Source organism: Carassius auratus, chromosome 34 (assembly GCF_003368295.1).
Source record: "Carassius auratus strain Wakin chromosome 34, ASM336829v1, whole genome shotgun sequence".
Lineage (NCBI taxonomy): Eukaryota > Metazoa > Chordata > Actinopteri > Cypriniformes > Cyprinidae > Carassius > Carassius auratus.
In genome coordinates this window covers 23,771,697-23,796,559 of record NC_039276.1, presented here as the reverse complement: position 1 = coordinate 23,796,559, position 24,863 = coordinate 23,771,697, and the positions used below count along the sequence as shown (strand labels likewise).

Here is a 24,863-nt window from a genome sequence, read left to right as displayed (position 1 = left end):
TTCGGACTTCAGTTCCTTTAAGGAGGAGATGGTCAAGACCTTTGATCAGTCTGTTTTCGGCAAGGAGGCATCTCGACTGTTAGCGCGCCTTCAACAGGGCAGGCGTTCAGTGGCAGACTACTCCGTGCAGTTCCGTACCCTGGCCGCTACCTGTGGATGGAACGCCGAGGCCCTTATCGCTCGCTTTTTAGAGGGTCTCAATGACTCAGTCAAGGATGAACTGTTCTCCCGCGAGGTTCCAGAACGCTTGGACGATGTTATCAGCCTGTCCCTCCGCATAGACGCCAGGAGAGAGCTTCGCCGTCGAGTTCGTGCCGACTCCGAGCCTGTTATGTTCGTCCCTCCATCCCAGACTACCGAGGAGTGTGAGCCTATGCAGGTGGATCGCTTGCGCCTCACGCCCAAGGAGAAACAGCGCCGCCTGTTGGAGGGTCTCTGTCTGTATTGCGCGGCTCAAGGGCACCGAGCTCACTCCTGTCCAGCTAAGGCTGCTCGTTCGCCACAGAGCGTTAATCTGAGTGGTACTGCCATTTCCCCTGCTCATAGGTCACGCACTTTTCTGTCTGTGTCTCTGTCTACTAAACACACTCTGTTTAAGGCTTCAGCACTCGTTGATTCAGGAGCAGAGGGCAACTTCATCGATGAGGAGTGGGCTCGCGTTCGGGATATACCCATCCAATCCCTGCAGTCACCTATAGTCGCTCATGGACTCAATGGCAGGCCACTTATGCAGATCTCGCGGATCACTGATTCGGTGAGTCTTCTTGCCTCCGGGAACCACCGGGAGGACCTTAGATTCCTAGTCTGTGACTCTCCATCTGTCCCTTTAGTATTGGGTCATCCTTGGCTCGTTCGCCACGGGCCAAACATTAACTGGGCAGACAATGTAGTTTTGTCATGGAGTCAGTATTGTCATACACATTGTCTCCAGTCTGCTTTCTCCCCGCTCTCTGTTTCTGTTTCCCTACAGGAGGAGGAGGCGGATCTTTCTCGAGTTCCTGCTTGCTACCATGATCTGCGGGCGGTCTTCAGCAGGTCCCGGGCTGTATCTCTTCCTCCTCACCGACCGTACGACTGTGCCATCGATCTCCTCCCTGGGGCTTCTCCGCCTCGCGGGCGGCTGTATTCTCTCTCCGCGCCAGAACGCGAAGCGATGGAGAAGTATTTAAGTGATTCTCTGGCAGCCGGTATTATTCGTCCCTCTTCTTCTCCGGCCGGTGCGGGGTTCTTTTTGTGAAGAAGAAGGATGGCTCTCTGCGCCCCTGTATAGACTATCGGGGGTTGAATGACATCACAGTTAAGAACCGGTACCCTCTGCCGCTGATGTCTTCGGCCTTCGATCTCTTGCAGGGGGCCGAGTTCTTCACAAAATTGGATCTTCGCAATGCTTACCATCTAGTGCGGATCAGGGAGGGGGACGAATGGAAGACCGCGTTTAACACGCCTCGCGGGCACTTTGAATACCGGGTTCTTCCCTTCGGCTTATCCAACGCTCCAGCTGTCTTTCAAGCACTTGTCAATGACGTGCTGAGGGACATGATCGACAGGTTCGTTTTTGTTTATTTAGATGACATCTTAATTTTCTCCTCTTCTGTTCAGGATCATGTCCAGCACGTCAGACAGGTGCTTCAGCGGCTGTTAGAGAATCGGCTGTTCGTTAAGGCGGAGAAGTGCGAGTTCCACGTTCAGTCAGTTTCGTTCTTGGGCCACATCATCTCGGTAGGGGGGATTCGCATGGACCCTGCGAAGGTGAGAGCCGTCTCCGAATGGCCGACTCCTGATTCCCGCAAGGCGTTACAGCGGTTCCTGGGTTTCGCCAATTTCTATAGGCGATTCATCAGGAACTTCGGGCAGGTGGCGGCCCCTCTGACCGCGCTAACCTCCACCAGGATCAACTTCCGTTGGTCAGCGGATGCCCAAGCGGCGTTCGATGAATTAAAACGCAGATTTACTTCAGCTCCCATCCTGGTAACTCCAGAGACTTCCCGGCAGTTCGTGGTGGAGGTGGATGCGTCAGAGGTTGGTGTCGGTGCCGTGCTCTCCCAGGTATCCCCCCTGGATAACAAATTACATCCTTGTGCTTTTTTTTCACACCGTTTGTCTCCCACAGAACGAAACTACGACATCGGTGATCGCGAGTTGTTGGCTGTTCGACTGGCTTTGGGGGAGTGGCGCCACTGGCTGGAGGGAGCGGCCGTTCCATTTCTGGTGTGGACTGACCACAAGAATTTAGAATACATTCGGTCTGCACGCCGGCTAAATGCCAGACAGGCTCGGTGGGCGCTCTTCTTCGGGCGCTTTGACTTCACCCTCTCTTATCGACCCGGGTCCAAGAACGTTAAACCCGATGCGCTGTCTCGTCTTTTCGCTTCTCCAGGCGACCCGCCCCCTGACACTATTATACCTCCGCGGTGCGTGCTGGGGGCGCTTACCTGGGGAATCGAGAAGCTCGTCAGACAAGCGCAGGGGGGAGTCGGAGTGCCCGCGGGGTGTCCCATCGGCCTGCTCTTCGTGCCCAGGTCGGTTCGCTCCGCCGTTCTCCAGTGGGGTCACTCCTCCAAAATCATGTGCCATCCAGGTGTGAGGAGGTCGCTGGCAGCCATTCGCCAGCGGTTTTGGTGGCCTGCCATGGCGGAGGATGTTCGCCGGTTCGTGGGGGCGTGCCCGGTCTGTGCTCAGAATAAATCCTCCAATTCTCCTCCTGCTGGTCTGTTAATGCCGCTTCCCATCCCATCCCGCCCCTGGTCCCATATTGCCCTGGATTTTGTAGTTGGACTCCCTCCATCCAGTGGCAATACGGTGGTTCTCACTGTGGTGGATCGCTTTTCCAAAGCGGTCCACTTCGTTCCTCTTCCTAAACTCCCCTCGGCTAAAGAAACGGCCCGGGTGGTCATTGATCACGTCTTCCGGATTCACGGCCTTCCGGAGGACGTGGTTTCTGACAGGGGGCCCCAGTTCGTTTCACATTTTTGGAGAGAGTTCTGTCGACAGATTGGAGCCTCTGCGAGTCTGTCGTCAGGCTTTCATCCACAGACCAACGGCCAGACCGAGCGCGCCAACCAGGATCTCGGTCGGATGCTCCGCTGCCTGGCATCCCATAACCCCTCCTCCTGGAGTGATCAACTCACCTGGGCAGAATATGCTCACAACTCGCTACCGGTGACGTCTACAGGTATGTCCCCGTTCATGTGTAGTCTGGGTTATCAACCTCCTCTGTTTTCTTCCCAGGGCTCCGAGGCAGCTGTCCCCTCGGTTCAAGCTTTTGTTCAGCGTTGTCGCCGCACCTGGAGGAGGGCCAGGGAGGCGCTTCTCCGAGCTAGGGGACGCGTTAAAGCTGCCGCAGACCGCCACCGAAGGTTGACGCCCCGTTATGTCTGCGGACAACGCGTGTGGCTCTCCACCAAGGATTTGCCACTGAGAGTCCCATCACGAAAGTTGGCACCTAAGTTCGTGGGGCCGTACCGCATTGCCAAGGTCGTCAACCCGGTGACGGTCTGTCTCCGGTTGCCCAATTCTCTTCGTCGTGTGCACCCTGTCTTCCATGTGTCCAAAGTTAAGCCTGTCTTGCGTTCCCCCCATTCTCCTACTGTGTCTTCCCCTGTCGCCCCCCCTCCCCCTGTTATGGTTGACGGTTCTCCTGCATATAGGGTTAGGAGAATCTTAGACTCCAGACGCCGTGGGCGGGGATATCAGTACTTAGTGGACTGGGAGGGGTACGGTCCGGAGGAGAGATGCTGGGTTCCAGCCCGGGACGTCCTGGACCGCTCGCTCATCGACCAGTTTCACCAACGCCGCCCTTCCTCGGGAGCGCCGGGAGGCGCTCCTGGGGGAGGGGGTACTGTCAGGACTCGGGTATGATCTGTCCTTTTTTCTTCCTTTTTCTTACTTCGTTCGTTTTTATATTTATTTTTTCGTTTCTACTCATTTTTCTACACTTGTTTTCATTTTCTTTGCTTTTTTTTCTTTCTCTCTGATTTTTATATATTTTTCTGGTTTTTCTTCCCTTCGCCCTAGCGCCAGCTGATCTCGCTTTGCAATCTAGGCTGCGGCTTGTCTGATGCACCTGTTCCCCCTCTATCTCATTACTCACCTGTTCCCGGTATCTCATTACTCACCCTATTTATTCTCCTTGGTTTTCACCCTTCCTTGTCAGTGTGTTCTGTGACCCTTTGGCTTCGGTTCTGTCCAGTTCTGGTCAGTTTACTGGTTGGTTTGTCTGCCCAGTCAGTGTAACCTGTGTTTTGCCCTCAGAGGATTTCGGACCGCTCTTCTGGTTATCGATCTGGACTGTTTTTGACTCTGATACTGCCCGCCGTTCTCAGCCCTGTCTGCACCTCGCTTGACCCCTTGTCTGCCCGACTATTCTCCTGCCTGCCGTTGTTGGATTTGTTGCTCCCTCTCTCCTGGCGTTCGCGGAGGCTGAGCGCTCGACCTGCCCGCTGAGCAGCGTGAAGTCAAGACTTTTTCTCTCCTCCTTGAGGGGTTTTTGTTTTATTTTGTTTTGTTTTTGACGTTAAGTCGTCCTCTGAAATAAAACTCTGTTCTCCAGCCTCATTCCGCTCTCGGGTCCTCATCTGTCCTGACACTAGTGATACAAAACACAAAGGTCTGTTAAGAGCAATACTTTTAATATAGCCTAGACAAATTATTATTAGTCTGGGTTGCTGTACGCTTTTAATGGTTGCCGTATTCTCAAGTACTTAACAAGTAAATTAAGTGCATTTATCATGTGTAAAATTACTTATTAACATGGAGGATAAAAGCAGCAGTTTTTTTTTTTTCTTTACACCAACAATTTACCACTAATAACAGAATTCATATCTGGCACATTGCCTTTGTCTTGTTGTCACTCAATTTAAAGTGCTCTCACAAAGCTGTAGTTTTCGGCATTTTTGTCTTCTCTACCAGATGAACTGAATTATGACATTCACCCATGGGTGATTCAGAAGCCGCTTTTTCCACTATATGGCCGAACCCATTCCATTCAGTGCCAATATGGGCCAGTCAGCATGAATACGGTTTCATTTTCCACTGCGGTATTTTTAAAAAAAAATTGGAATGCAATATAAATGCAATATGGGTTGTGTTACATAAACGGCAATATGGCAGATAATCAGATATTTCTTTTTTTGTGACTCCTTTCTTATCTGATATTTACTTCATCCAATAACAGATAACAAAGACACAACTCGACATGAAAAATAAAATAAATAGAAGGCGACGACGGATATAATATCAATAAGCACAAATGTTTCCTCCACATACCAAACTGTCTCAGACATTTTTTTCTTTTTTATATTGAACATAGCATAACTGTTTACATGGCTGTTTGATCAAATAGCACACTTCCTCTTAGCCAGCTATGGAGAAACCTGTAGCCAGGCAACACCATCACGCACATGCACTCAGCACGCCCGAGAATTCTGGGCTAAGAACGATTTGTAATCGTGCCACGCCATAGCAGGCTCACATGGAAATACACCTGTAACCGTACCCGATAGTCCATAGAACCATTCAGCCGGACTTCCGGTTTGCCGTTGGTAATGGCGGCAGCATAGAGTAACAGCTCTCCGATCAAAGTTTTAAGATACCCCTTGTCTCAGATTGGAAAAATGATGACATTAAAGTAAGGGGCAGGATCATGACAAGAGGGAAAGCGAGGAAGACTGGAAACAACACTGGAAATATGGGAGATGTTGAAAATCAGTCAGGACTGATGTATAATAAAGATAGCCATATGGTGGGGAATAGTGAGATACGGTTGGCTGACTTATCTGATCATAGTCCGGTTTATGTAACTTTGCCATTGACATCTAAAAAAAGAATAACATTCTGGAGACTGAATACCAGCATATTAAAAGGAGATATTAAAGAAGAATTAAAATTGGAAAGGAGAACGATAATGGGGAAGTGTCCCCACTAGTACTATGGGACGCGTGTAAGGCGATGTTAAGAGGGAAAATAATTGCCAGAAGCTGTTAAAGAAAATTATAAAATTAAGTGGGATTCAAAATCAATGAAATACTGTATCTAGGAGTTAATTTGACAAAAGATATTGGCCAATTGAAATCAGCAAATTACAGCCCACTAATATCCAAAATAAAAGAAGATATTGCAAGGTGGAATTTCATCCTCTTTATGACTCTTAAAACTAGAGTAGAAGTAATTAAAACCAATGTTCTTCCCAGGGTGTTATATCTCAGAATTTACCAGTGGAGATACTGGACAAGGAAGTTATAGAATGGGATAAAATGATTTCAATATATATCTGGCAAGGAAAACAACCTAGAATAAGATATAAAACATTACACCTGTCTAAGACGAAGGGGGGACTAGCTCTCCCATGTTTAAAAAGTTATTATGAAGCAGCGCAAATAAAGCCTTTGTTGAACTTATGTAATCCCTCCTACTCGGCTAGGTGGAAAGAAATTGAATTGAAAATGACAACGAAAGCTCCAATACAGGCATTTATCAGGGATAACAAACTCAGGCATCAATCGGAAAATGTATGCAATCCATGGAATGACATTTCATTGTTACAAAGAACAAATTGACAGTATATGATACAGAATTTCCCCCTAATAGAAGAGATGATAGATTTAAAAGTTGGGAACAGCCCCTAATATGTTTTGGGAACTATTAGAAAATAAGAAGTGTAAAAGTTTTGAAGAAATCAAAGAACAATTTGGTCTGGTAAATCAAGAGTTTTATACATTTTTGCAAATGAGGCATTATTTAGAGCATGATATAAAAAGGGAAAATTTTCATGTTGAGGTAAACATTTTTCCGCATACCAATCTAAACTAAACAAGAAACAAATTTTGAAGATATATTCAGGGATAGAAACTTTAAAAGGAGACGATACACACTACATAAAACAAAAATGGGAAAATGAAGCAAATATAAAATTGATGGATGAAGAATGGGAAGATCTCACTCAACAAATATGGAGAGTGACATTATCCTTAACTTGGAGGGAACATGGGTGAACAAAACTTAGTGAGATATTTTAGAACTCCAGCACAGACAAAATATTGGGATACAAGCTGTTGGCGGGAATGTGGAGAATGCAAATCATGTTCATATTTTCTGGAGTTGTCCTTCGATGGAGAAATATTGGATGGAACTCAAACAATGTATGGACAAGATATTACGGATTAATCTCCCTTTCAATTTTGACACATTTTATTTGGGAAGACTTAATATGCAAGGCAAAATAAAATCTGAATTGTAAAATGTTTCAACTTATGCTACTAGGAGGAAAAAAGGGAATGTCTAGGAAGTGGCTAAAGGTGGATGCACCAAGAAAGGAAAAATTGGGTTGATGTGATGCATGATATTTACATTATGGTGAAATTGACGTACACTGTTAGATATGAAATGGATAGGTTTGAGAGGATGTGGAATGGAATCTTGGAATTTATTAGGCCAATAAGATCAGATTTTGTATAAAATAGAATATCTGGGACACTCCACTTGTTTGTTCTTGCTACCAGTTTATTTTAATTTAATCTTTTTTTATTTTTTATTGTGGTTGGAAGGGGGGGGGGGTCATTTAGTTCTGGGGGAAAAAAAGAAGACGCTGTAGGACAGGATCAAATATGTATTTTATGACCAAATGTGTATTTATGTCATGCAACTTAAAAAAAATATTATGAAGACCATTTCGCAGGGGATGCCAGGTGCTAAAAAAAAAAAAAGAAAGATTATTTGAATCTCAAAAAAAATTGAAAATCGAATGACACCCAACCAAATTAATATTTGAATAATCAAATATTCTGGTCCAGCCCTAATGACAACACAGTAGTAGTCTTTTACATCAATCACCAAGGAGGTCTGCGTTCATTATCCTCGTAAAAGCTGGTGCACCAGATCCTTGTGTGGTCCCAGGGCAAATTCCGAAGCCCCTTTCTCAGTTGATGCTAAGTTTTCTCAGTTGATGCTGAGTAAGGATTTGTAGACAGGAAACAATAAATTAAGCAAAAGTGACAGCAAACATATTTTTAATGTTACAAAATTATTATATTTTAAATAAATGCTGTTCTTTTCCACAAATATATTAACCCCTGTGCTGTGCTGAATATCCTTTACTTACTTTTTTCTTCTCATAATTCTCCCAATATGCTATATTATGTCCAAATCTTGGATTCAGTGTCATTTTTGACTGGGAACATCACACGCGTAACAAGGTGGGAATAAAGTCTCTAAAAATTGTACAAATTGTCAACATCTTGAGTTGTTATTTCATTTGTGAGCAAAGTCATTAGTCCTATGTGATAATATTAGAATTTTCCATAAAAAGAAAATCCTCTCTGAATCAGAATGACAACATGTGCTGTGTTCAACATTAATGATAGGAAATGTTTCTTGAGCAGCAAATCAGCATATTAGAATGTTTTGTAAAGAATTATGTGACAATAAGTCATGAATCCTGAAAATGTAGCTTTGTATCACAAGAATAAATTATATTTTTAAAATACAAAACAGTTCCTTTAAATTATAAAGTATTTAAAAAATTACTGTATTTTTGGTCAAAAAATAAAAAAATAAAAAATAAAAATTGAATCTACCAAATCTACCACAATCTTTTTAATTATTACAATAAAAGTATTGTAGTCATAAACAAATACATTTAAATGTCTGTCAATAGAGAAAGAAAGATGATTTTTGCTTCAAGATGGTGGAGGCTATTTACGACATCTACCAACACATGCTACCAACACATCTACCAACACAAGCTAACTGGCTAAACCTTGACCACTTGGTCTGGAGCATAGTCACAGCACTAACCAAAGGACAGAAAAATAACTTTTGAAGAAATGTACGCAATAATGAAGCAGCAAAGCTGCAAAATCCACAAGACAAGACACCTGACATTTAGAAAATTCAGAAGTTGCTTGTTTTATTAAAGGCATGAAACCATACTGCAAGAGCCATTCACTCACACATCTAATTCTTTTAAATCTTTTAAAGCATGTGGCTCTCAACACTCTTTTTTTCAAACTGACATGACAAATGCTATATTGGAGTCGGACCTATAATAATGTGTGTCCTCACCCTGGGCTTTGGATCAACCTTGGTCAGTGTCACTCAGTTATCCGTAGGAATATATGCACAAGGGATCTGTCCTTGCTTAAAACAAAATCGGAAAATGCATCTGCAAACAGAGCAAGCGGGAGAGCAAACACACAGAGTGGAGCAAGCAAAAAGAACCAAAGACCTCAGTGTATGTGATGGACTGAGCTAAACCACTCACAATCCCCTTCACCACCAGGAGCTGACAGTTAGGTGGAAAGGAAAACTGAAGCATAGCTATTTATTTATATTCAATTATGTTTAAACATGTTATTATGACATCTATTGTGAGCAATTATCATGAGTCATTAACAGCTGAGTGTTTTAATTATACCTCATGTCGAGGGTTACAGAAAATAAATAATGCTGCAAATCACACACATACACATACAAATATACAAAACGATTTTCTATTATAATAAGGACTTCTATTGTTTTGTTATGTTTTGTTTTGTTTGCCGTAAACTAATAATACTTTTTATCCCTTAAACTTAAACCTAACTTTCAGAGAAATTTTTATTTTTCCATTTTTATAATTTTATAATTTTATTAAGACATTATTTTGTACTTTTACTGCTTTTGTTGGGACATTTGGTTTTCATTTGACAAATGTCATTTTACATTTAATCAGAATTACTGTACCTTCATGTAAGCACAAATCAAAAGAATGTTAATCAATATACAGGATTTATTTGACCTCATCTAGTTTGCTGATTTATTATATTTAGCACATGAGCACACTCTGTACATTATGAAAACTGGTAAAAGAAGCTTTTCACAAAAGCTAAAAGAGTGAATATTGCTATATTAATTCCAAATTAATGTTTTTTATAAATAAATAAAAAAAAGCATTGTAGCGGATGACGCAGCAAGGTATGCGCACTACACCTCTGAGATATGCTAGTTTCGCGAGTGTAATTATAGGAGCAAAGGAAGCAAAGTTTCCTTACTTTAGCAAAGGAAAACCAGTCTCCTCTTAGTTTATATCGAAATCCTCCAACATTTTAATTTAAAAATCCTTGGCTTGTAGTTCTAATTCATGACTGGCGTTTTGTTCTCTCTCCGCATTCGTCACGAATCACACAACGCCGGCGTACTACGTCATCAGCTGGAACTGCTTCAGTGTATGACAGTCAGCATAAGTGAGAGAAAAGTGTTTATTACATTTGAAATATGGATATTTTTCTGACAAAAACTCACGGGGCATGTGTTAGAATGCGCACACTTTATTTGACGACTTATGGACTGTTCAACTGTAAAACACACTAACTGCAATAATGATAATAATAATAATAGCACTTCTTTACATTACATTTATGTAACTCCGACTGGATTCATCTTAAAGAAGAACATCATACACCTAGGATGCTTTGAGTGTTAGTGAAAAACAGTCTAATTTTCCTTTTTGTGTGGAATGCGGTCACATAATTCATTTACATCTATGAGGCAAAATGGAAATGCTATTTTTATTAACATTAGCATAAATCAAAGACCATAAATTAAGCATTAATTTGTGCTATGCAACAAGAGAATACATGCACACCCAATTTGAAACGTTTTAGAAATTTTTTTGATGATAAAACAGTGGGATGATCTATGATGCAGACATTCGAAAATACCTCTGTTCTTTTGATATAACGATTGTTGCAGTGTTTCTGAACGGGAAGAGCTCTATGACATTGGGCGTGAGAATGACAAATGAACAGCTAATATTATGAGTGCAACTGCTGAAACCAAGTAGTAGGGCTAAATGCCAGGGATGTGATTGATCGAAAATATTCTGCTTTCCCTGCTGATGCAGTCATTAGATAAACGCAGCATCTGGAATAGGCTGTGTTCTTTTCCTCAGGCTAGTAATCCGCACGCACCCAGAGGCCAGCACGCTCAGCTAAGGTCATCTCTTTATGCTAAACACTAAGTTCAGCTAAAGTCAACACTTTATGTTAAAAAATATCAGTCTGTCCACTGTCAATACAAAGCTTCCTGGATAGTCACAGTAAACCTGTTCCCTATTACATCTGCAATCTAGTCACACTGGAAAGGATAAAGTGTTGTAAAGAGATGCTTCTCAAAAATCGCTCCTTGTTTTTCTGCCAGGGTTGCGCAGCCCGTGGGATGGAGGAAGTGTCCCGTCATGCGTGGAGACAACAAGATGCCTGTAACTAATCTAACTGACAGCCTCTCAGACACAGATCACAGGGCTGATGGGAGAGAACGATGGAGCAGGGAACTTTCCAAGCAGATTAATTCATAAAGAAGTCCATCCGTGGCACGCGAGAGGCTCGTGCTTACATGGGATAGCCATCTTGAGAAACAAATACTTAAAAGAATAGTTCTCTGAATTGGAAAATATTTACACTTCCTCATTGTTCCAAACCTGTATACCTTTCTTTCTGCAGTAATACAGAAATGGAGAAATTTTAGATAACGTACTGCTGTTTTTTTCATGAAGTTACAAAGAACTGAGGCACTGATGGAAATGATGCAAAATCACCATAAGAAGTATAAAGTAATCCATATAAATAGTGCATTATGTAACCATTGCTTGATTAATTTTCTCGGACAAAAGTCAACAGGAATCCACACAACATGAATTTCATCATGAAAATTTAGCAACACGTTCAAGTTGGTCATCGCTATACTACTGACAATAGACACTGGATCTTTTTTGCCCATGCAGTTTCACTCATGTGATTGCACCTTAACCTTTTGAAATCAAATTCTAACTTTCTATAAGGAGTTTTAAAGGATACTTCACCCAAAAAATTAATTTGCTTTTAATTAACTCACCCTCGGGCCATCCAAGATGAGGGTGACTTTTTTCTTCAGTAGAACAGTAAAGATGATTTTTAGCTGAAACCATGGTCTGGAAGCTTTGCATTACATATAATAAAGTGGCAAATAATGTTCATTTTCTTGCACATACCAATCGTTTGACTTCAATACTGTATCATCAGGAGCCGTGGATATTAATTTTGTGATTTTTTTTGTTTGCTTTTGTTGACTGTCAGTATTGACTTGCACTTTATGAATCACCAAGAACTACGGTTTCAGCTAAAAATATTCTTTACTGTTCTACTGACTAAAAAAGTCAACTCCATCTTGGAAGGCCTGAGGGTGAGTAAATTAACAGCAATATTTCATTTGTGGGTGATCTCTTAAGTTTATATTTAGTGATGAGACTGAGCTGATTCAATGTAGAGATATCCCTAAAAAGAAGGATTTGTTTATGAATGAGACATGTTACTTCTCTCATTATCTCCAAGTAAAAGAGACGAATGGCAGATTAATTTAATTCAAAAACAACTTAAATTTAGGTCTGTTCATTTATCACAAAAACACCTATTTGGCTCCAGAAGAATCTAAAGTCATACTTTTATAGTGTTCTTGTATTCTTTTTGAAGCCTGCATGCTCCAGTCCCAGTTCAATGTTGTTACACTGAAATATTTTTTTTTTTTTTGAATTTCTTCAACAGGTTTCCAAAGAAGGAAGTAAGTCACACAGGTTTGGAACGACATGGGAGTGAGTAAATTATCTTTTAATGTTTGATGCAGATAACAGGTGCCCCTTGAATTCATCTTTGAATTCTTCAACAAAAAGCAAGCACAAACAACTGTGAGGAAAACACTTCACATTTACTGTAACTGTCACAACTTTTAACGCTTTTCTCGTCTCAGCTTTGCTTTTATCTTTCTGCAGAAGCATGATATTTTTCCTTCCGTGGCCAACAGGGAGAGAGACTATACAGAAGGGGTGAAAGAATGCAGCAGTGGAAGAGAGAAGCAGAGAGAGTCTCAGCTCTGTGTTCTAATTTCTTGTATCACATGAATGGTACTTATGATCAAACATATGTATCTACAGAGAGACCTTGAGTAGAACAGAAGACTAAAACTCAACAGCACATCAAAGGTTACTCCATGTAATCATATCCATCTCTGGAAGATATGTATGTCCAGCACATCCTATTAAGACTTGAAAAATGTTCCTTGCCATTACCAAAGCAATATTCATTCATCCATCAGTACACATAACATCAATAAATATGGCATGATGGACACATATAAGACCTGCCGGAGTGGACTTGGTTGGCTTATGGAATTTGTTTTATTCATTTTAACCAATTTAGCTAATGCAAAAATCATGTATGATTTCAGACTCTAAATATTTAATTCCAACAGTGACAGGAATGAAATATAACACTGAGAAAACTTCCCTCTTGGCATAGGTGGTGTACAGTCAGTGAGAGTTTCTACAAAGCAGTATTGTTGCCATGCTCTCTTTCAGTGGCCGGCACTGATGGCAGAGTCAAACAACTGAAAAGTAAATATAAAAATGCAACCCGGTCTTCTCCCTTGAGGAGAACAGCTGAATTCCCTGCAGTTGTCTGTACATTATAAGAAATCATGAGTACAGAGAAACAGGAACTCTCCTGTGAACACAATGAGGGTAGCAAGCCAGGTCTGTGCCCTTTTTACAAAGACTATGTCCAAATGAATAGTCACTACAGGGGAAACCAGAGAAGAAAACATATATATCCACCTCACCACTGACAGAAACTGTTTCTCTTGTAATGATAAATTGAATTTATTTGCAACACCTGCAGACTCCTCGGTTTCATCTGAAAACAGAACATTCACTTCTAAAGTGCAAATAAACTCACTATTCCAGCAATTGATACAGGATTTAGGACATTCATTGCTCTTTACAATGCCACCATGTTCTTGATTCTAATAATAAATAGCCCTAAGGAATTTTCTTTGTCCGTAAAATTAACTTTCTGTACCAAAAGTTTGCAAGCCGATATCAGAAACTTTCCTTGAACTTACCACTGTAAAGTCTTCAGCTGAGCAGTTCTGCCCACTGAAGTTGCAGTTCTTCAGCATCTCTTGCAGCTGGTGACCAGTCCGGTTGAAGATGTCCTGCATGTCCGGTGCTGGATACTCCAAATCGGTGGGCTTGTGGCCGTCCTTGTTTTTGGGGGGCAAGCCGGTCAGGTTGGCCAGGTGGTAGATGTCGGCATCAGTGAGAGCAGAAAAGCGGAAACGGTTGATGTTGCAGATGGTCACGGCGGGGAACATCATCTCCGGGGTGGCCTCCTCGTTCAGCGCTGTGACATGAGGATGCTCCAGGTAGGAGATGGCACACTTTGCCGCCTGGTATAGAAAGAGAGCCAGGGACACCAGGAGTGCAAGAGCCCAGAGGGTCTGTCTGACACCCAGCCGTCCCGACACAAAGATGTGGTTAATCCCATGTAGTGAGCAGGCACTGGCGAAGCCGGCCAGGTCCTTGGCTGGGGGGCTGCAGCTCTCTTCGATCAGGCTCTCCTTGTCCCCTTCCTGGATGCCTTTCTGCTTCTCATCCTCCTCTGCAAATTTGATTTTGCAAACAAATTCGATCGGCATGTGGGCAGCCAGGTCTGCGTTTGGGATGCTTGGATAACAGCTTGGAGCTCCAGTATCCTCTAAGTCCCGTTGCTCTGAGAAACAAGATCTCAACTCCAGAAAGAAAAGAAGAGGAAAAAAAGGCATGCAGAGCGAGAGTGAGAGCGGTCGCTGCTGTCGCGTGCAGTGGAGGGAACTGCTTCTGTCTCTCAGTTCCAGCTCTCCAGTGCTGATGCTCCTGGTGCTGTGTTCAGACTGCTCATCTGAGCACTTGTTCGGCACGCTTACAAAGTCCTGCTTACCGGCTGTGATACTCCTAGGGAAACAACAAAAATACACAACAAATCTCTTCTTTGCTTTATAGCCACGGATGAAAATGCAGCATTTTGGTTCACGCTAAAAAAGACTGGTAGGGCTTTTTAATAATTCATGAGAAAGCAACACTGGGATTATTTCCTTTTCACTGGCACAAGCAGCGGCAACTTAAACACCCCACGCTCTCTGTCCTCTCGCTTTCTCTCTCTGTCTCCTGCGCTCTCTCTCCCTCTCTTTCTCTCTCTCTCTCTGTCTCTCTCTCTCACACACACACACACAGGCGTATGTTTACACTCGCACCCCCTTGCTCTCTCTCTCACTTAATCCACTTGTTCGAGATGCCTTCTTACCCCTTGACCATAATAAATTTCCGTCAAAGGCTGCTTCGCTGAACATCCCAGACTAGATGTAAATGTCGATGGGGGGATCAGTGGATTTTAAGTGTCAGCCCCCCACTCATCCCTCCCCCAACTTAGTCCCATTAGACATCCTAATTGCAACAATAATGAGCCATAAGGAGTGAGCGTAAACAGCCCACAACTCTGAACGATCAATCTTCAAGCAAAAAAAAAAAAAAAGAAAAAAAAAAAGAAGAAATAGAGAAAGAAAGGATATTGATCACGCAGAAGCATCAGTCAAAGATTAAGGAAAGCAGTACAATGGTTCTTTCTTATCAGGAATTAATGGTAGCATTACCAGGCTCCAGCACGAATATAAATTAGTGCCTGTCTCCCAATCTAGGTTTGGATGACACCAAAGACACAGAAATAACATATTGATCTTGACCCTGCTTTCACACTTATTAGCTTCTTTTATAGGCGAGCACTCTCATGCTGTTAACTGCCTTTTGCTATTGCCAAACAAAATTATGCAAAATGCATCTCCCTAATGCATAGGATTCTTTAATAAACGTAGCTTTACAGGTCAAATCACTGTAGAATGAATAATTTTGGAGAAAAGCAGTATTTTAAGACTAATCGGAAGCCTTTAAAAATTCAAGACGCAAACAGACTTTGGGTTATTTTAAAAGCTCTCTTTTACATTTAGGGGAGCATTATTAAATATAACCAAAAAGTTACAGTTTTATATGCTATGCAAGTATGCATCACTCAAACATCACATCCCAATACTGCTGATTTTGAAATAAATAATTAAATGGTGACATATCATGAAAATCTGATTTTACAGTTTTTAAGTGCTATAATCGTTAAAAAAGATTAACCCAGTAACTTAGTTTTGGTAAGCCTTTTTCTGCAAGCTGAGAAAATTAGCGTGTCAGATTTTCTTATGTTGAGGGAACGACATGTTTTTCTCGTGGCCACGAGTTTAATGTGTAAACAAACCTGCATGACCATAGCAACCCGGGATAATCAAAGATGGATTCATTCATATTTTATCTTGAATTAATTCTTATATTAACCATATGCTTTGGCTACCAGGCTGTATTACATGCTATTGTCAGCATTCAAATGAAGTTTATCATAAATAAATATTACATAAAGTGCATAATAAAATATAAAAACTTTTATTATCCATCCTACAGTCTTGTAAGTCCATTAACTGATAGTCTTTCCCCTTAATATGTGTGCATTATTATTATTATTAGCCTATTATTATTAGGTTTTTTTTTTATTGTTTATATTCTTTTTTTTTTGCTTCAATTTCGATCTCTTCACTTAACATACTAATACTTTTTACAAATACTTTTGTAAATAATAGCGTACTGTAAATGCTCAACATTAACATAAAATGTCATAATGTAAATGCATATATTTTATATGTATAAATAATATAATAATTTCGTTATTCAAAATAAAATATGAATGAATCCATCTCTGATAATCCCAGGTTGCTATGGTCACGCAGGTTTGTTTACACATTAAACTCGTGGCCACAAGAAAAACATGTCGTTCCCTTCACATAAGAAGTCGTGGCCACGAGAAATGGATGTTGTTCCCTCAACATAGCATTTCGAGGCCATGACATAAGGATTTCGTTACCTCGACAAAATTATCTCGTGGCTACGACATAACATGACGTTCCCACAAATTAATATCTCGTGGCCATGACATATTATCATGCCCCAAGAGTTATTATGTTGTGGCCACGACAAAACTAAGTAAACCGAACAAGTCATCTTACAGACACCATAGTCTTTGCATTCACTGGAGCCTTTATTTAGATTTTCAACCTCAGAGGAGACAACAGAGCAGTGGATTTATTGATTCATTTACTGTATATTGCTGCTGCCACACAGATCTAAAAACTTCACATAACACATAACAGACTGTTTTTGTAAGTCGTGTGTTTTTAACATAAATGTGTGTGTGAATGAGAACTTAGTCTAGTACTCACAGCTGTTTTCTGCACTCAGAAAACTCTATATTAAAAGCTTAAACTAATATGGTTTAAAACGGATGATTCCAGCACGATAAACATGATAATCAGAACCAAAACAGATGTATTTAGCAGGTCTGAGCTGTAATGACACAACTCTATTCTGGAAAGGGGACGGGGAGAAGCAGCTCATTTGCATTTAAAGAGACAGGCACGAAAAACTGTGTGTTTCTGCTTTATTCAAAATAGGCATTTTCAAAATTATATAATAATGATCTGTGGGGTATTTTGAACTGAGACTTTATGGACACACTATGGGGACACCAGAAACTTATATAATGTAAAAAGAGGCATAATGTCAACTTTAAAATACGCAGTTTATGTGAATGAGACTTTTCTTTTTCTTTCAGAATTTGTGGTTGCCACAGTCAGTGTCAAACTCCATCTGACTGGATAATGGAATCAATCATTAAAGTCCCCATTAAATAATAATAATAAAAAAGGTTTTAAAGTTAAATATTTTTTTTAGGTGTTAGTATCAATATGTTTAGTCTTAAGGTTATCTACAGGGCAGTGTGCTCCAAAACAGTGACAACATACGCATTTAGAAGATATAAGTATTCAAAGCTTGCAGTTCGTCGCTTCCGCCAAAAGGCTCACTGATTTTTTTTTGATGTCACATTTTACTTCATCTTCCCATCAAATCCCAATCAAATGCTGTGGCTGTCAAATGCAGCTTTACCAAGCTCAATGGCTCTGGCCCGAGCAGACATAAAACAAAACGCTATTTTCTATTTTAAAAAGGGGTCAGGGCTGCCAGATATGTCCCGTCCTCTCTTCCTGTTTCAGTTGAAATTACGTCACCACATAGAATAATACAATAATGCTGCGTGCAGTGATGGAGTACTCGAGTCCTGGACTCGGACTCGAGTCCGACTCGAGTCACTATTCTTTGGACTTGAGTCCGACTCGAGACTCCATTCTCTGGACTCGTGACTCGACTTGGACTCGTGGACTGACTAGACTAGAGGATATATATAAAATCGGACTTAAGCATTCATCACGTTGTTTTTGACTAAAAATGTTATAAAAAATGTTTCGTGCCCAAAGACCGGCCGCGATCTATTCTTTTCCCTCACAGACACTGCTATCGCTCGCTCTCTTTGCTTGACAACACACTCACTGACGTCACTCACTTAACTTTTTTTCCAAAGCGCTCGGGCACTTGCGGGAAAGGGTGAAGCTGATTGGTTAGTTCTTGTCACATGACCCGCGGTGCACTTGCGGCATTCTGAAAAATGCAATATTTGAACGGGCCTTATCGTTACACGTCGCTTTCTGACCAGGCGCATGCTGTCACACACACACACACACACACACACACACACACACACACACACACACACATGTTTGTTTTTTGTGAAAAGTGGGGACATCCCATAGGCGTAATGGTTTTTATACTGTAGAAACTGTATATTCTATTGCCATTCACCAACCCTACCCCTAACCCTAACCCTCACAGGAAACTTTGAGCATTTTTACTTTCTCAAAAAAACTCATTCTGTATGAATTATGAGCGTTTTGAAAAATGGGGACATGGGTTATGTCCTCATAAGTCACCCTCTCCTTGTAATACCTGTGTCATACCCATGTCATTATACAGAGTTGTGATGTCCTGATATGTCACAAAAACATGCCCGCATTCACTTGAACACATACAAACGCACTCACGCTAAATCACTCGGTCACTCACACACAAACGCTCTCTCGCTCTCTCTCTCTCTCTCTCTCTCTCTCACACTCATTGTAATATGCACGTTTCTTTTTTTTCACCGAGTGTATTTCTGTAATACAGTATTAAAGGATTAGTTCACACAAAAATAAAAATTTCCTAATAATTTACTCCTCCTAATGCCATCCAGGATATCCATGGTGTTTTTTCTTAAATAACGTATTTTAAGGAAAACATTTCAGGATGTTTTCTTCATATAATGGACTTCAATGCCTACCAACTCAGTTGGTTGCTATTGTTTCCTCAAAAAAAAAAAAAAAAAAAAAAAAATCCAATATGGGACTCGAGACTCGACTCGGACTCAAACTCTGATAATGGTGGCTCGACTTGGACTCGACTCGGACTCTTCTTTGGTGACACGGACTTGGACTCGGACTCGAACACTGAGACTCGAGACTCGACTCGGACTCGACAGTTGGTGACTCGACTACAACACTGGCTGCGTGTTTCAAAACACTTCAGGGGAACTTTAAATATTGTTAATTTCAGATACCTGAGCCTGCTAAGATCACATAGACATTTATGTATATAGACAATACACCTAAAAAACATGCTGTCATTATTTCCATCATTTACACAAGTAAGAAAGTCATGCAAGTTTGAAATGACACAAGTTTGAGTAAATGATGACAGATTTTGGGGCAAACTGTCCCTTTAAGGCTTATCTACATGGATGCTTCCTTTGATATCATCTGTGAGTGAAGTAGACAAGCATGGTATCTCTGTATAGTAAGTTTCCCTATTATATTCACAGTGTATAATTCTCTGTAAATGGAGATCTGTATTTAGACTATATGAACGTGCTCAAGGGCACCCTTACTGTAAAATAAATATATAAAAAATAAGATTACCTCACCTCACATTTACCCCTGGGTGTGATTGTGAAGGAACTTTAATATCTGTTACTCTGACAAATGCAAATGTGTTTTTCTGATTGAAATGAAATTGCTCAGAGTCATCAGTTAATTAAAAGAGACTTTATTGGGACAATAAAGACAATAAATATGGGACAATAAAGCATTTACTTCTGGTGTGTCATGGCCCTACAGCCCAAATGCATATAATATATGTTAAGCATGAGCATGTGCATTAATTAAATGTGTCATTTCCTCTTAACACCAACATCTATGCAATCCAGGATTGTTGTAAAGCAGTATAAAGCTGTTTTTAAGCTACATTTCTCTGCAGTTTTCTTGTTTTTCAGCATCCATGCCAGGTCAATTTTTCTCAGAAGTGTTGGTTGGTCCTTTTTATTTTTAGCTCCAGTTCTATTGATAGATTTACTTTTTAAAACAACTGCTCACTGACGATATTTTTTAAAGAGTTTTTCATACTCTTAACATTCCTAGAACTGGCACTAGAATGACCCCTGCCTCTGACTTCTGACACAGTGTTTTTTTTTTTTTTTTTTATGTATACTTGTCTGTGCAACACTTCGTACAACAGTCTTATGGTGAGTCTCTAGAGCTTTCTGAAGCCTCTGGGATTCCCTTTCCCCTCTGAGCAGCAGTTTTCTCCCAAGCCATTAAAACATAATTTATGCACCTATCAGCCTCCTAAAGCTCCAGTGAGTCAAACGTGGGGCATACAAAGCACATTTAACATAATGGCATATTACATATTCCTCACAGCATATGCATAACCAAACAAGGTTTTCCAAGTTAACCTCATGTTTGGGCTAAATTTCAGAATTTGTTGTCTTTAAAAAGTCTTTCCCAGAGGAGACTGTATTCAGTCACATGTTGCAAGCAAAATGGGACTTCATCATGTTGTTCTGATGGATGCACTGTGGGGGTAGGGAGGACAGGATGAGGAATGAATTCTAACCTTGTTCCAGTGATATGAGACAGAAACATGCTCAGAGGACACATCTGTCATATGGCATAGGGAAGCTCCTAAACTGAGCTATGCTGCTTTTGCTACAAACATAGACATGTGTCTGATGTGGCAGAGAGAAGTGTTCACTTCACAGAAAGATTTGCAGTTATTAATTAATGACTTTGGAAACGTACAGTTAGTAGGATTTAATTGTAGGGTTTACCACTGACCAATAACATTACCAATGGATATTATCACAAAATATGGAGTGAATAAAGCCACATTCTGCTGTACTGTACATGCCATTTATTTATGAACATTTGTAAATATTTTCATAGTAAAAGTTCCTTGAGCATTGTTATTCTGCACCAGGATCCAAAGGTGAAATATTTTCAGATTATACCATGTGCAGTAAATTCGGAACCCTTGAGGGAGAGAATATAATTTTCCTGTGAGGGGCTAAATGAGCTGGTTTTATGTGTATGCATATTATATTTTTACCTGCTTATAACCCAAAATATGTCAAAACTGCGGCAAATATGCTGAAGTACTGAACCGTAAAGGGTAAAATATTTTTTTATTTATTTATTTATTATTATTTTTTTTATGTTGCTGTTTTTAAATACAAAACATATAAATTTACTAAAGCTAAAAATGAAAATATTAAAATAAAAGCTAATCAAAAAAAAAAAAAAAAAAAAAAAAACACTTAAAAAATACTAAAATAACACCAGATGAATCTCTGATGGTATTAATACAATATTTACCATATTCTTTGAGAGGCTGACCTTTTGTCTGCCGCCCTGGTGAAACGCTAAATTAATTAATGAATAAACAAATGAACAAACCACTGACAGATTGAACCCTACTTCAGAATGACAAAGCATGTCACACAATCAGTCAAGAATAATGTTCCAGAATGTCTAGAAAGGACGTTCTGGTGCAAGATAGAAAACAATATTTGCCAAACAAGTTTGCATCCTTCCTACACCAAAAATAAAAATAAATAAACAAATAAATAACCAACTTTGGTACTCTCCAGTCATCAAAGACGTGTGCATTTTTGGATATGTTGGTTTGGCGGTTCCATTAAGTTTAATCAAATATAATCAGAGCGAAAGCAAAAACAGCTGGATATTTCTAATACACCTTTTTCACAAAAGTGGTGATGGTTGTTGTGCTAGAGCTGGTGCTTGGATGGTGTAAGGCATGAATGTTTTAGGGGGCGACATGGAGCTGATTTTTCCATCCCAGAACTGCCTTTTAACTGCTAAACACACAGAACACTGGATCAGTGAAAAAGGGACAGATGATCACTGCAGCCTTTGTGTAGCAGTAAGTGAACCTAATGATTGTTTTATGTGCAAGCAGACAGACCTTAAACTATACTTTTATTTTATGTTCAGATGCATTTGCTTCCAACTACTTTTGATGTACTGAAGCGGATGTCAGAGTTTTGAGAGGCACATCAGTTCACTTCAGCCATGCTCAGATTCTGCTCTGGTGCTGTAACCTTGCATGATCTTCTGAGGTTTCAATGCATAATAAGAGCTTTCATTGACAGGCTGAACCTGTTTTCACATCAAGTATGTCGAAACTCACTTTGTATCATGTGTAAATGTATTGCCCTAAAAAGCAGACAGAGCTTTCTGTAGACAGACAAACGGACTCGCTCTGCAAACTTCAGAGGAATGGTCAAGGTTCATTTCCCCCCCTCCTGAGGCCCTTCTGACCCTAAGAACAATGTTTTATTGAAGTGTATATAAAAAGATCTCACTATATAAAAATGTGATTAGTGTTTCATGTCCAGCAGATGGTCCAGAACAACTCGATTTGGTTCTTTCACACTTTCCGGCTCTTTTGATTTGTGACGGCGGGAGGTGAAAGGTCATCAAATGGCTAACCCTTTAAGTTTTGACTGAGCAAAACCAAATTATCCTGCCCGCAACAATTAATAACATAATGGCTTCTTTGCTTTGACCTACAATACAATGTGATCACATCTGAGTTATATTTTCCACAAGGATACAGCAAGAGCAAAGCAAATTTGTGAGTAACCTTTCTTCCTCTGCCTTCCAATAGTAGGAATTATTTCCCACCCTTTGTTTCATTTCATTTCACTTTGTCCTTGCAAACCACAAATGGGAAAGAAAGGCACTCTCAACTGGAACAAAAGCTAAATGTCACAGGCTAATTTTTTTTCTTTATTTCTTTATTTATTTTTTTTACAACTCACATCAGCCTGTAAATGATAAATGCATTTCTCTTTCTTAAAATAAAGTCGTTTCTATCCTAGATTCACTGGAAGTCATTGTGGCCCAGTGTGAACTGAAGTGGTTTTGCCCTGCATCCCTCTGGGAGCAAGGCCAGGGTCCTTTGTTTGTGTTCCTTCACTTCACCTCCCCGCGGCAGTAATATCAATCTTTCTCCAACCAGGCAGGACAGCACAAAGACAACACACAACAACAGGTTATGCAAAGATTATTTTTTTAAAGCAGACGCGTTGTATTCTGTCAATAATATGTTGACAAAACTACTAAAGAAAAGTATGCATATATTTGTATGAAACCAAAGATGTGAGTATTTTACTCAAGACATCAACAGACACAATTTAAGTACCTTAAAAAGCTAATTTGACATCACTTCTTCTGGTTCAGTTAACTATCTGATTGTGTTTGATGTCTTAATGCATAGTGTTTATGTGTGTCGGGGGGTGGGGGGTGGGGGGTGGGTATGGTGGGGGGGTGTCATTATCGGACAGCTGCTATGTTGCTGTCAATGTCTGGACAGATGGGTTTCGCAGACCACAGCCTGGGAGGGACAATCAACAGCAAAAACAGCATCCACTTTCAAGTCTCAGAGTGTTGGAGCCACTGTCCACACATATAGTAGGCATGATACCTAAAACCTGTTTTGAAACCTAATGACAATATACACAGTGTAGCAAAATTTGGTTGTCAACTCATCTTATATCTTTCCATATAGTACATAAAAAATAAAAAAATAAAAGCCTACAATAATAATAACATCTTTAATTGGTTTTGACAGTAAAAGACTGTAAAATGCTAAAGTCAAAACCTGTTGATTGGTTAATAATAAGTTTCCATACTATTCATGGTTTTGAGTCACGTGACTGGTTTGAAGACCTGATGGGCAAAACATCCATAGAACTGCAGCACCAGATTGTAAATTTTCTATTTATTCCACTCCAAAAATATTTAGATCATCTCTCAAAAGAATAAAACAAAGATATGTGAACAAAATTAATATGTATTTTTTGGGTCATTGAAAATCCATGTGACACACCCGTTTCAATATTTCAATCACTAAAAACAGCGGTACATTCTAAAACATTTAATGTGAACAAACATAAAGTGCCTTTAAAACAATTATATTAAAAGATTAAACTGGTACACACCTTATTGATTATTCATGCTTCATACAGGCAACCAAATGAGCCCAGAGCATGAACACAATGTGTTAGATAGTTAGGCGCCTTTTTAAAATGGTTTTCTATGGGAAAACATGTAGTATGCATCATTAATATGGTGTATACTGAATTTGGTCTTTGAATATCACTGTCTTACTGTATATTACTACTCAATGCAAACTTCATAAAAATAACTGCTGGTCAGTGGAGGAAAGCCTTGTTTTACCCTCCATGTGGACATTCCTATAAGGGTGTGATGTCACGTGAAAACTATCTATGGTTTTACAGATTTTCAAAGTTTTCAGTAAATCAAAAATACAACATTTTTCATTAACTGATATAGTGTTAATATGCCAACCTACTGAAGTATTATATCTGTTTTGTGTCATTGTTATAGATTGACAATCACCACAATCAGTTGGTGATCAGAAAGTCATATGATGAAGCACATCACAATCAGTGTCACAACAATATTTATGCAATAATGCAAAAAAAAAAAACAAAAAAAAAACAACAACATTAGATTCAAGATAAATGTACATAAGTGATAAGAAAATAAAACTAAGAAAGAAACATATGTATTTCCTGTAAAATTACATTAAATGTAAGGTTATGCCCATTACAGTTATTCCCGGATATTTTTTTTTTACTTGTATTATAGTCATAGTCAACGTTTTGATTGATAACTTCATCTGCAAGAGTCAACAACAGATC

General features: G+C 40.1%; 1 protein-coding gene across 1 annotated transcript in view; it reads right to left on the bottom strand.

Moving 5' to 3' along the window:
- LOC113053580 (acid-sensing ion channel 4-A) overlaps positions 1–15,229 on the bottom strand; it is a 91,616-nt gene extending 76,387 nt beyond the window's left edge. Inside the window, exon 1 of the mRNA XM_026218713.1 lies at positions 13,903–15,229. Coding sequence (XP_026074498.1) covers positions 13,903–14,604 — 702 coding nt within the window. The 5' untranslated portion in view covers positions 14,605–15,229. The remainder of the gene's footprint in view (positions 1–13,902) is intronic.
- Positions 15,230–24,863: the final 9,634 nt, after the last annotated feature.